This window comes from Anopheles nili, chromosome 3 (genome assembly GCF_943737925.1).
Source record: "Anopheles nili chromosome 3, idAnoNiliSN_F5_01, whole genome shotgun sequence".
Lineage (NCBI taxonomy): Eukaryota > Metazoa > Arthropoda > Insecta > Diptera > Culicidae > Anopheles > Anopheles nili.
Genome location: NC_071292.1, coordinates 36,958,251 through 36,971,762, shown reverse-complemented (window position 1 = coordinate 36,971,762; position 13,512 = coordinate 36,958,251). Strand labels below are relative to the sequence as shown.

The 13,512-nt window shown below is 37.6% G+C and overlaps 1 protein-coding gene across 1 annotated transcript in view; it reads left to right on the top strand.

Moving 5' to 3' along the window:
* LOC128724178 (protein sax-3) overlaps positions 1 to 1,977 on the top strand; it is a 30,803-nt gene extending 28,826 nt beyond the window's left edge. The window contains exon 11 of the mRNA XM_053817942.1: positions 675 to 1,977. Coding sequence (XP_053673917.1) covers positions 675 to 1,977 — 1,303 coding nt within the window. The remainder of the gene's footprint in view (positions 1 to 674) is intronic.
* Positions 1,978 to 13,512: the final 11,535 nt, after the last annotated feature.

Sequence of the window (13,512 nt, the reverse complement as noted above, 5' to 3'; positions counted from 1 at the left end):
GTGATGTTAGGGTGAGTTAGTTTTACGTGCTTCTTATTCATGCTGGATAAGAGCTATGATGATCTTCTGCAATGGAAAGTAACTCTACTGTATGATTAATCAATCAAAGACAAGGTTATAGTATTACGCAACGAGTTTCAAAAATAATTGTTAATTGATTTTGACTGCTTGGAAAAGATTGTTGAAATATTTAAAAAAAAATGTTACATTTGTGTATATTCGTTAAATTATGCATCAGAATTCTCGATTGAAACGATTGTTATGCTTCTTTGAAGCATGTATTTACAATACATTTCCTGTTTTATGTGACAATCGAACCTCACTGAATGAGGTAATGTTCATTGGCTAGTTGTACAGCATCCATTCCACAGAAAAATAAACGCTTATCGCGTTTTGTTATGAAACCAACAATCATAGTTGAAGTATGAAAACTTTACTGGCATGGGTCAAATTATGTGAATTTCTCAATTTTGCCATCTGTCTTGCAATATCTACGGCGATATGCTATTAAAAATTATATTTATATATATATATATATATATATATATATATATATTTATTTCCGATACAAACACCGCAGTACACGCGTAATGATCCTATTTATTGGTTATCTCTTTGCTCTTTATGTCTGTTTTTCTGTCTTTCCTTATAATTAATTGCAACTGCACACGCAGGCTGTCCCCGTTGAATATGCCTGACTACGCGGAAGTGGCCGGTTGTTCATCATTCAAAAATGATCTGGGACAAACAGAGCCTTGCTACGACAACTACGGGGCCTACGCGTCGACCACGCTGGTCGGACGGTCTACGCAACTGTTCGCTCAAAATCAATTCGACGGCAAAAATGTCTACTCGGCACCCTCGGCAGCCACAGGCAGTGGATGTCACTACAATAATTTCATAAATCAACAACATCAGCAGCAACTGCAGCCAGCAGCGGGAGTAGCGGCATCGGTATCGGCATCATCCCAGTACGGTCTCCACGGACCACAGCAGCTGCACTCTCAGCACACCCTGTCTCATCCGCATCAGCAGCAAATTGGAGTGCACGACAAGCGCGAGAGAGATGCCAACGGTCGCCCGATCGGTGGCGGAGGAAGCATGAAAAGCCAGAAAATGAACATCATCGAAAATCGGATGGCCGACATGTTGAACAATTTGAATCAATGCTCGCCGTCGGGCCCCGCGGCTAGCTACGGTGGCATGGGATCATCGTACGGTGGCTCTACGGTAAGTAATCTCAACACTGGCAGCCACTGTAGCCTACTTCCGGCGGGCCAACCGATGGCAGCATCATCCACGATGGCGATGGACGTGATGAGCGGTATGCCTGTAGGAAGCAGTGCAATGGGTGGTAGTGGCAGCAGCAGTGTCCCTCATACGCCGCTTTTTGGCACGATTAAACGAACGGCGAAGTACAACAAAATAGGCTACAATAAGGATAATAAACTCAATTTTGGCGATAATGGTCGATCGGTCGACCAGCCGTTGTTCGTCAAGTCCAAGTACGACGGTACCTGGTCGTCCGTGCCAAGCTCTGTCACGACAGCCTCAGTAAGCAGCATCAACATGATTAATAATTCGCCATATCAACAGCTGCATCATCTACTTCCACACCATCCACACGCCAGTGGCGCTCATCAGCAGCCGCCATTGTCGGCCTCACCTTGCCCACCTCCACCGCCGCCACCCCCACCACCAACGCAGCCTTTCGCTGCTACACAAGCGCCTTCAGTAGTTTCGCATTTTCCATCAGGGCACCACCTCCTATCGACGGCAGCATCGTTCCACGGAAAAGAACCTTCCCGATCTCGCAAATCGCCAACGAGACACGGTGCGCTCACAAATAATTTAGATAATCATCCTATACAGGACACTAACGATGCAGTTAACATTGTTACTAATGGCCAAGTTGCCGCTAGCGGCGCGATGCATTCAAAATATTCGACGGGCTATACTAAAACAGAAAATGCATAATTTTCATCCGCTCCCCATGCCTCCTAACCATTCTCACCATCTCGCCTGAACGTCCGTAGCATATTAGAAACTGATATTCCTGTCATGCATTATTTTCGAACGTTTAAATTTTCCTATCCGCTCTTTATACATCTTCAGGCATAGAAAGCAGCTGATAAGTAATCTTTTTTTGTGTTACTTTTTTATGTAATTCAGAAAATCTATATCTAGATATGATGTTTCAAATTTGCAGCAGAAAACACTGCTGGACAATACGCATATGCTTATAGGGTATTTGCTTAGTTTTTTTTCTTCAAATCTTACAGACAAGCCTTGTGCATGTTCCTGGCTGCCCTGTATAGGATTTAATTGCGATAATTCGAATCTCTTCTTGATTTTCGTTCAGGGTATTGCTAGCTAAATAATAACATAACAATAATGTGGAAAAAAAATCGTTGTTTCAAAGATTTTCATCAAAAGTTCGTTCACTTACAATTTTATGACTCGTTTAATATAAAAATTGATTGGTATGAATGGGCTTTTGTCGTGTATCAATTTTGTTCCTTTATTATTTTCTTCATCATTGACGAAAGATTCAGCAAAACAAGGAATGCAAATCCTGGTAATACTTACCCCTAGCAAAAACACGTACCTAGGAAGATTAGCTCCAAATCGTAGGGAGTGCCGAAACACTATAATGTATTGGATAAAAGTGATGCTTTAGTTCTCGTCGTCTGACCTGCACATTTGATGACTGGTCTGCGTGTACATAATCCAACAGTAAAGATAATCTAAGGTATATAATTGTTTCAGAATGGCTGCAACGTATCGTTGATATTTTTTTTAAATTTTCATTCAAGTTTCAAGGATACGATATATAAGAATATATCGAATGATAGATCGATCAGCCCAATAAGCCATTTGTTATCCTTGTGTGCTTGTGTGTCGCACATTGAGCAATAAGGTGTAGTTCGATGAAACTGACATGTAAAAATGAAAACTAACATATCCAAAGCAACGTAACTTGGCTAACTGCTTCTGAACTCACATGTATTTCGGTATCGTTTTATTGGTTCCCTTTCAAGCGTTTTCACCGGCCTATAATACTTTCGTTCAGCTGCTGGTTGATGTACAGGTAGTAACGCGTAGGTACTAAGATAAACAGTGAATGCTTTTAACTGTACAGTCCCATCAGAAGACTTGATATTTTAAACAATTGTTAAAGCGCTTGTTTGAAATTGGCCCAAAATCGTAGGTGAACCAGTAGCGAACATGAGCTACACAAAAAATATTGCTCGATAGTACGTCGCGAAGTGTGGTTTCTTTAACAATTATGTCGTTTAAGTTGCATACGAGCTCGACGACATATTAGACGGCCTCTTTTTCTTATTTCTTTTCTTATTTAATTCTGCTTCAGTATTAGTCATGCCATGGAGTTTTAGAATAATTCCAATTCCATTAAAAGTAAGAACATGAAGTAAAGGTAGATCAAAATAATACACATCATAAATAAATACACAATCGAAGAATCAGAGCATTGGGTAAGTGTATGAACCCAATTGGATACTGATCGGAACTGACTGAGTAATGAAATGGAAAAATGGATAATAGGAAATTAATTATGTCAACAATTATCCTGCCATCACATCATTAGTGCTATTGATAATGCTGACTTCTGTAGGCATACTTCCAAAAGTGATTTTCATTTAAGCAACAAGCAAAATTAGAGTTGTGCAGATTGATAACATGTCCCTTCCACACATATAAAAAAAATATTGGTGGGTAAAGTGAAACAAAACATTAAAAGAGATGGTAACAAAAGAGAGAGAGAGAGAGAGAGAGAGAGAGAGAGAGAGAGAAATGCAATGAGAAAGTGAGCGTGAAAAGGAATCGATGCAAGAAAACAGAAAGTGAGAAATAAAAAGATAATATTTTGAAGAAAATTTTACTGTTTTGTCTATTTATATATATATATTAATTGATGACTTCAGCTTACATAAATGTTTTAATGCTTCTGTCTCCAACAGTATCGGTTTCCAAATTCTTGTTTTCAATGTATGAAAACGGGTTTTAAGTTGTTTCATTTACATTTTAATTTTTCTCAAATTTATGCAAATTACGAGTTTTTCTCCAAATTCATTTGCAGGTCGAATCATTCGAAATATCTCGTGTTATAAAATATCTCAAAACGCAATATTGAACACATAACATAAGGTAGCATTGAATTGGTTTTGTTTTATTTTTATTTTGTTCTTTTATACCTTTGACAAGTACTGATAATATTGAAACCACAACTACTTTGTGTTTCAGCTTCAAAATCTTGCTCTTTGAATAATTAAACACACTTTGTGGTTTCCAACTCATCGTTCAAACATCAGCACTTATCAGACCTTATTCTGTCTCCATAATCCGGTGATTTATTTGACAGAAGAATTTCAGCGTTGACCGAGATTTAGCTCTAGATAATCGACATAGCAAACCCTCATACGAAAGTAAAGTACGGGAAAGAAAAGTACGTCAAATAAACGTGCATCGGAAATAAAGAATTTAAATTTCATTTATCAATTTCTGTTTGATGTTTATTTCTTCATTTCATAGAAAACATTTTTCTTGCTGTGTCAAATATATTCTTGGAAACCACTAGATGGTATCGAAATTAATGTTCTCAGTTCTAACGTAACGTCTTTTTAACTCCACTTAAAATTATTTTGTTTTAGTGATGTTAAAATTAGATCTGTTTTCAATTTTATTTATTAAATTTCAATTTTTTTTTATCACAATCAAAAGCATTTCTTTTCCAACTACTTCATTAATTTGAAGAGATTCGTGAATTCCAACTTCTTCATCATATGAAACACATAAAATAGTTTGTTGCGTAAACCATTTAACCATATATCAACCATTTAACAAATTGCACCCATCAGTTTAGGATTATCAACCCTAAATTTTAAAGCAGAAGCATTTTGTTCAACATCAAAATCAGCGGATAACCTCATGAAAATCAACGGAGAAGAAAAGGAAATCTTGCTCCGCCTGATAAAGAGGATTATTAATGACATCGTCATGACGGTAGTCCGTTCATTCGCATTGCCTGAAACATTTACAATTACCCTTGAGTGTGGTGGAAGGTTTCCCCCACTGGGTCGTATATCTCTAGTTGGCTCTATATTTTACTCATTGCCATAAGCATCCGTTGAAAACAATTCAACGTTGAGATTTATTCAATTCATTCACATTATTCAACAGCCATCATTGGCTAAGAAATGTTTGTTTATATGATAAAAGATATCAGGATAAAAGATACTACGAAAGAAAAATAATAATAATATCAACATTAATAATATATTTCTCAACGTGTATGAATAGTTTTTAAGTAATAATTCTTATACATCGTTAGGCTAAACAACGCATCACCGTCAAAGTAACTTAAGTACTGCATTGAAAAATATCAGCATATAAAAATTTTTGTAACAAACCTGAACCAGTACCAAGAGGTCGTTTTGTCAAAAACTTCTATATTTCTGTATCTTTGTATACTACTCTACCGTATCTGAAAATCGATGCAATACAATCAATGGTCATTGGAAAGAATTAAAACCGTATAAGGCGTACACATAAATCCGTTTATTTAGTTATTTGGTTTCTATCTTATTTCAGTGATTTCTAGCATGTGTGCTCCTTTCTTGGATACTTCCATTTTTGTTTCAATGCGCTTGTACGTCCAAGCAGAAGGTTGATACCAATACTACAATGGCTTCTTATCGTGTCCAATTGGCTGTGTAATAATTGAAATTCTCAGCATTCGTTCGTGACAGAGAGCAAGAATTTCCCCCAAACAGCATGCGACTAGTTGTTTGGGTATTTTGCTGACGACGCCCTATCTATTGAAGCGTACAAACGAGATACACGTTTTAAGAAACCAACAAATTTCTATATTCTATCCCGTCTCCAAACAACGGTGAAGGAATGCACCTTCCACTTTGATCAGTTTCAGTAGTACGGGTAACCGGTCCGAACAGTATTCTAACTAGAAACATTGTGCCGTTGCTTTGTTGCTGCTTCGCATAGAACAAAAATCAACTCCTTTTGTCCACTATAGAATTGTTCATTATGGAAAGAATGAATAACTCTCTGTCATTTTACAATAAATAAAAAAAATTTGCTGCTAAACTGAACCAACCATTGGTAGGAACGACCATCCTGTGCATAAATGAGCGGCTTTTCTTCAGCGAAAAAGCTAGGAAACTTAAGCCTACTATAGTATACTAACTAGCTATAGTAGATTTGGCAACGCTGATGATTTTGCATTTTCTCTAACTCTGATAATTTTGTTGTTGAAAGCAATCCACATATTATATAAGACACAAATATCACGTATTGAATTAAACTGAATCATGCAATCAGTTTTTAGTAAATAACATTTGTTTAGTAAAAACTTGTGTATTGTAATCTTCATGTAAATGTTTATTTTTATTACCTACCGCTCAGCGATAGTGCAGTGATAAATTGCTGTTCATATATGATGAGCGGAATGTACGGAATATTGATTATTAGACGAAAATTTTAAATTGAAGTCAATTTTTTTTGTATTTGTTTTATGTGCTCTTGATATTTTTCAGTGTTGTTTGTACTGAATGAGACTTGGATTAGTTTATTATTTTAGAAATGTTCATATTGAGATCTCATTCGGTTTTAAATCACTTCAGAGTCCAACTGCCAAGAAGACCATGTATGAAATTGTACAAATTTCTTATAAGAATTATAAATGCCTTCAGGAAATTTCATTACGATTGTACTTTTTCTCAACCGTGTATTACACCATCAGATGTCCATCAAAAATTTCCAACCGTTTGACAAGAGAAATTGGTTAATCGTTCCAGTTACTTAAAGAAAGAGAAAGACATTGCTGAAATTTAGTATTGAAATGAATCACAACATGTTTGTTGAACAAATTGATTTGAATACGTCGTCATAACAACACATCGTCAACAGACATTATATTATTTGCTGTATTTGCTATATAACATCACCCAGTTACTCTCAAATCTATCAATCTTCATACCCACTTGTCTTCAGAACGATTTAATATGCTCGAATTGATTGAAAGGTAGCAAATATGGTTTACATTATTTTAATTTCAAACGTGTATCCTGGCAAGAGTGTAATTTTTACATGAGTACTATTATGCAAACTACTCGAATCGATTTTTTTCACTAGAATCTTCACACGTTAACTTGTGTGCAATATTTCAGTAAATGTACTCGAGATAGTGTACCTAGATCGGCGTATCTATGAGATCGATTGTTATCTCTCAATATTGAAAAAAAAACCCTTACATCTCGCCTTCAAGGCTGAAGCAGAATATGCACAGGTGTGTCATGAAACTTACGCTTGTTCCGAGGCTTCTGTGTACCCATGCGTATGCTTACGATTGTACGCGAACACGAAAACACGCCTCTAATGGCCACACCAACCCGAAATCTATGCGAACGGGGTAACACGGGTGGATTTATTTGCCTACCCTGCTTTTACACTGTTGTAAGGAGCGACCCAAAGTGGTACCTTGGAATTGGAAAATTCATCAGAACCAGAGGTGTAGAAATCCGCGTGCCAGGAGTGCGATAAAATAGGCGTAAGCAAATCCGCCAGAATCGGTTTTATTCGTTCAGCCGTAAAACGGCTCATAAAAATATGCCCCGGAACGGTTTATGGCCGCGAAAGAAGTTTTATTACAAAAGATGCAAAAGTTTGTTATATTTTACATCCCGATGCTTTTTATAGACCATGACAGCATGTTGAAGACAACAGCAGCACGGCAAAAGCACAGAGCGATGCACATTGCGGCGTGGGAAGACATATGGTTAAACGTTTTATGCTGTCAAAGGATGTGTTTAATGAATTTATTAACATTAATTTGCTAGCCTGTAGTGGTGCTTGACGTAAACTTATATATGTTTCTATTTTACATTGTATTCTCACTGCACATAAATTATAATATTCCCTGCATTGTTCGGCATAGCAATTAATTGTTACAGTCTTTCTCTCGTATATTATAAAACTTGTTTTAATAATAATACAATCACCGACATATTTTATAGCCACAGAGAATGAATTTAAAAAATGCATACCTAAAAATTCCCGTAGGTTTTCTGCGTTTGATATACGTATATTCTCATAGCGTAGAGTTTCCCTCACAAACTTTCCATAAAATTTTGATTTTGTCATAACAAAAAAACAGGCTTGCGTGTGCTATTCCGTATCATCCCGCAACACTCAACAATTATTTCACACCATGTTTCGACAAACATCTAATCATCATTTATCATAATCATCATCATCTTGGAAGGTATTTTGTGCCATATTTTTCCTATTAACAATTGTTGCGCCCTTCGCGATAAATCGTTTTTTCGCCTGTGGAAGGCAGACGATAGCATGGATCTTCTTCAACATTTCAAGGACTACAGCAACATTTACCATTCATAATCTTTCGCTGAAAGCGAGGAAGCTGAACTGAAAATCCATTCCCATTCGGTTTATTGGGAAAGATGCCGCAGGACATGCTTCTCTTGAAAGAGGCTTTTCGATCTCGTCTTTTAGTGCCCTACCATGACTGGGGAGCTGACGAGTTTTGTAAGGAAGCATTCGCTGCAGCAGATCCGCTAGTAACGCACGCATAAGATATTCCGTGAATTCCATCGTCATCTGTATTCATCATACCGTGTGCCATTATCATTATCGTCGCCATCGCCTCCGTCTGCTCGGATGAAGCTCCCTGCCAGAAAAGTTGGGGATCCACTACTCGCGGCTGTGCCGTTGCGCCATAAACTTTAGCGCAGCTTACCTCAATCCATATCAACCATCGGTATCGCATATTCATGTTCATATGAGATTTACCATGCGTATGTGGGTAGATAAGATTTTGCTTATGCTTATTCGCCTTAAGCGCCTCCCATGCCGTTTTATTTTCTTGATTCCTATTTTACGCCTCGAAAAGGACATCATGGAGCGAAACACATCAATTGTTCGGCATTAAAGAAACACTCCAACGAATGCGAGGACTACCGAGGCACGTCAAAAGAAGACTAACTTTGCGTTCACGGCCGCATTCAACCATCTCGGCACTGTATAACGCCTCTTTGGTTCGAAAATACGCACCATATGCGAGTTGTACGAACAGCAGGATGGTAATATTTTTCTCGGGAAAAATTCCCATACGAGCAGGATTTGTATGATAAATTGTTGGAAGAAACAGCTTTTCACTTGCAGTGCATTGAATAATTCGTGATGGCCAAGCCATGCCTTCCTTCCATTTGTCCGGCTAAAACCAACGCTTCTTAGTACCATGAATGGGATGTAAATCGATTTTTAAACCCTTCGAAGCTTCAATTTTATAACAATACAAAAAGCATCTTGCACATTCCACGACACATTGGACACTTTTTCAATGTATCGCCTTATTTTGCCTGCAATGTGTAAGCTTATTTTCTGCCGTGGGCAAAACATGTTGAGATCTTTAATGCGTCACTTGAACGACAATTCGCACATTTTCGCGTGACATGAAACACAATGTGACATTCTGTTATTCCGTAACACCACGGATGATTTCTTTCGCAGCCGCCAGCATGACGAATCGATCGCCTGAAGAGCGTTTCTTATTTTTTTCCTAATACATTATCTGAGCCTTCTATATGGCTGGATATGGTGTCAAACGAGGCTTGGTTCGTATTTTGGTGTTTCAGTTTCAAAATGACACAGCATCAACCACTAAATGGTTGAGTAATTTACCAATCTCGGGGAAGATTTTGAAAGACGGCATTTTTTGACGAGACATGCTTTTGACGTGAAATTTTCGTAAAATGATCAAAGCATTGATTAGCTTATTTGAAGCATTAAAACCTTTAATAAATAAAATAAAAAAAGGTCATTTCGATAGCTCATCGCTTTAAGGAATACTGCACATTTTCTTTCCCGGCCTGAGAAAGATTTCTTTTGAGCTTGGCTTTTGGATTATTGCAGCTACATTGGAGAGTGGCGGGAAACGTTTTGAAATAATATTTACTTAATATTTTGCACCTCAAATACCACATGAACCAAATGGTTTCTGTTTCTTTTCTATCTCTCTCTCTCTCTCTCTCTCTCTCTCTCTCTCTCTCTCTTCGAGATGATATATACCGAGAAAAACATAGAAACAGTGTCGCTGAATGGTGAATACGTGAGTCACATGTGTTTGATAATAATCCCTATAATAACAGTCGCCGCATGTGCTCTCACTGCTTGAGCTCCACCTAGTGCAGAAGGTTGGGTGAAACGAGTTGGGGAGATTCCAAAAGGATGAAATTCATAACGCACAAAAGCAACATTGCCCCGGGGAGAATGTGCCGGCAATAGAATCATGCTATGACACAACTTTCGAAGGGGACGGATTCGAAGACTTCCGACGATGGATAACGTAGAGTCTCCTAGACTGTGAAAAAATGCCTTCGAGCTGCTATCAGCTGAAAATCAAACACAAAAACGCAGAAGCATAGCTACGCCGGGACAGGCTAAGCGCTTGGTTACTTTGTCATAGAAGCAGAACACTGCTGTTCTACTCGCGATGATGGTAGTTGCAGCGTCGCAAATGTCAACCTGCTTAAAATATATTGCTGTGATACCCCTGTCAGATAAAAACTGTTGGTGCCAAGGAATCTGAAGCATCAGAAATATTTTTTTTTAATATTTCATTACAGTAGAAATACCCCAGCATCTGAGCAGAAAAATATGTGTATATTTTTGCTTCCTCGAACCTCACAAAGATGCTTAAAGAATAGATAGAAAACAAAGTAAAAATGCAAAAGCCACACTACAACTTGTAAAAACGTTTTAAGCCCGCACTACCAAGGATAGTTAAGAGAGTTTTCGATTATACCAGAGGGTGCGAAAATGAAGCGTGTATATATGTTTGATATTTGCTTTCAAAATCAGCTACATTCGATAACGGGCGTGTTCTGGTCGTTAAAATACCCGAGACATTCGCTTGGAAGATTTTCTTGTGCACATCATACATGCGTATCTTTATACAATGTTCTTACATCCGAAAGTTGTTTTACCCTTAGTTATATTCTGAAGAATGATCGCTAGGAGAGATATGATGAGAAGATTCTTTCGATGGTTATAATCCAACGAAAGAGATTAGTCGACTTGTGCAAAAACTTGTTTGCATCATCTATAAGATACTCGCTCCCGAAAGGCATCCAATGAGCCCGTGTTTTTGTAGCATACTCAGCAAGGATGTACGTCGCCTAAAAGGTACGCTTGGCAGTCTCGGTAATACACATAAACCATTCCATCTGTTTTGTGCGCGTGTTTCCCCCTTAGCGTTGGGCGGAAGACCTCGAATTGATGGGATTAGGCCGTTAAAGTGCCTGGGCTATGGTGGCTACAGTACCCTAATTCGTCCCCTGCTGTGCACTGACGCTGCTTCTGACAAAACTTACTGGCAGCAGAATGGAGCTGGAGTACAGCATGAATACCGAGAGCCATAAATATGAGCAACAAAGAAGATTAAAAAGGGAGAATTTACGCATGAAATTTTATTTTCCGCGAACGTTGCTCCATTTCTGAGCGACGGTGGTGTTAAGGTGTGAAATAACTCATTACCTTGATTAAACGAAAATGCTCTTGAATGTGCCTGGAAATCGTTTGAATTACCAGACACTCAAAGCACTCGTACAGGTATTCTAGAATGACAGAATACTCCAGATGTATCTCGAACATGATTAGACAACGGTGTTGTTGTTGTTGTTTCCAGAGAACCTTTAAAATATTGGGTAAAAGATGATTCAGCAAATCCGAAACATTAAAAAGAAACATTACAAATAACTAAGTCATCCATACATAAGTGACACTATTTTTCATATAAAAACTTTCGTCCGCAGTTTTATCGAGCTTGTTACTTTGTAAATAATATTACTAAGAGCTACCTTCCCTTAGAGGATTTTATCATTGCTTTAAAGCCTCACTACAAGCATTAAAATAATCATGCTTATTTCGTTTGTAGGTTTTCGTGCACTGGTGCTTGGCGTTGAACGTTTTAGTTAGATAGATAAGTTATTTTCTTCAAACTGCAAAGCAATAAAAAGAATTGATTGAAGATTACACTTCATATTAAATGTATCATTTGAAAGGAACATATATGCATACTTGTATGATTGTATGTACTATGGTACGGGCATAGGATAAATACATATATTTTTTTCTATCACATTTTTATAATACGATAAGGCAGACATATTTATAACAGGATAAGTCGGACTAACACACAAACCCTTATGCCGTATTTACATCATGCGTTGCATTTATTGTCGTTTTATCCATTTTGTTACCTATATAGTATCTTTTTTTGAAGAAACAAAATATTCAAATACCTCATATAATTACTTTTATTACGACTGCATGCAAAGAGTCAGAGCAGTAATGTGCGGAAAATCTAGCAACATTTCTATCGTTTCTATTGTATTGTATGCAATCAAAAAATAAATTCTACAATGTGGTATAGCAACGCATTTTTTTATGCTCGTTTGAGATTTGTTTTCAGTTTTCAATTTTTCAGGCCAGTTTTTTGTCGAATGATCTGCGTCATGTAAACCGTGATGCTACAGACGGCGTCAAGCCACATTATTTATTATTCACCGCACAACGGTACATGCTTCGACAATCACTTCCTACTTTTTGCGTACCCAAATGAGCGCTAAATTTATTGCTAGAATTAATTTCATTACTTACTCTTCCAGTATTCAAACTGGATGGAAAACAATTGCGTATGATGCACTTTCAAAACAAAAACACACAAAAAAGTGGTTTCCTACCAACTGACCGATGTGGTCATAATTTACCGACACATTTCGACATTCCAACTCTATCCAAAGCGACTGTTGGAACGATACTTTCCCTTTCCTAGAACAAATGTCATGGCATGTAATGAGGTGGCACGGTACAACTCCGCTTCCTTTAACAGCCATTTCACTTTCATTCTACATGCCAACACCGATGATAGAATGATCGCAGAAGGATGGGTGTTTTAAAATTAATGATCTAGTTGAGTTTGATGAATTGCACGTCGCATGTGTTGTCATAAAACAAATTATATCAAACCTTTTGCTTGAATCGTCAGGCAACGTGTAAATTTCCAGCGGGCCCTCATTGACCGCAACCCTCCAGCCTGAGCAGCAATCTGGATCACCGTTTATGCCTGTTGGTACCCATTCAATTTTCAAAGGAGATAAATGAAATAAAATATGAGGCCAAATTAATTTTACCGTGATTTTAATAAAAGAGACGAATGCCATGGCAGTCGTTTAATAGTTTGTATAATTAATGCTTTCCGAGTTGCGGATTATTGGAGGATATCATTGCTATTTTCCAGATCATTGCAACTTAAACAGTGTCTCGTGATCGTAGTAAAATAACAGAGTCTCGTAACTAAACATGTGCAACATGTGAATAACACGTATACTTATGTAAAACTCATAACTTTATCATGCTACTTGTTTATTTAATCCAAATTTTGGAAGCCCT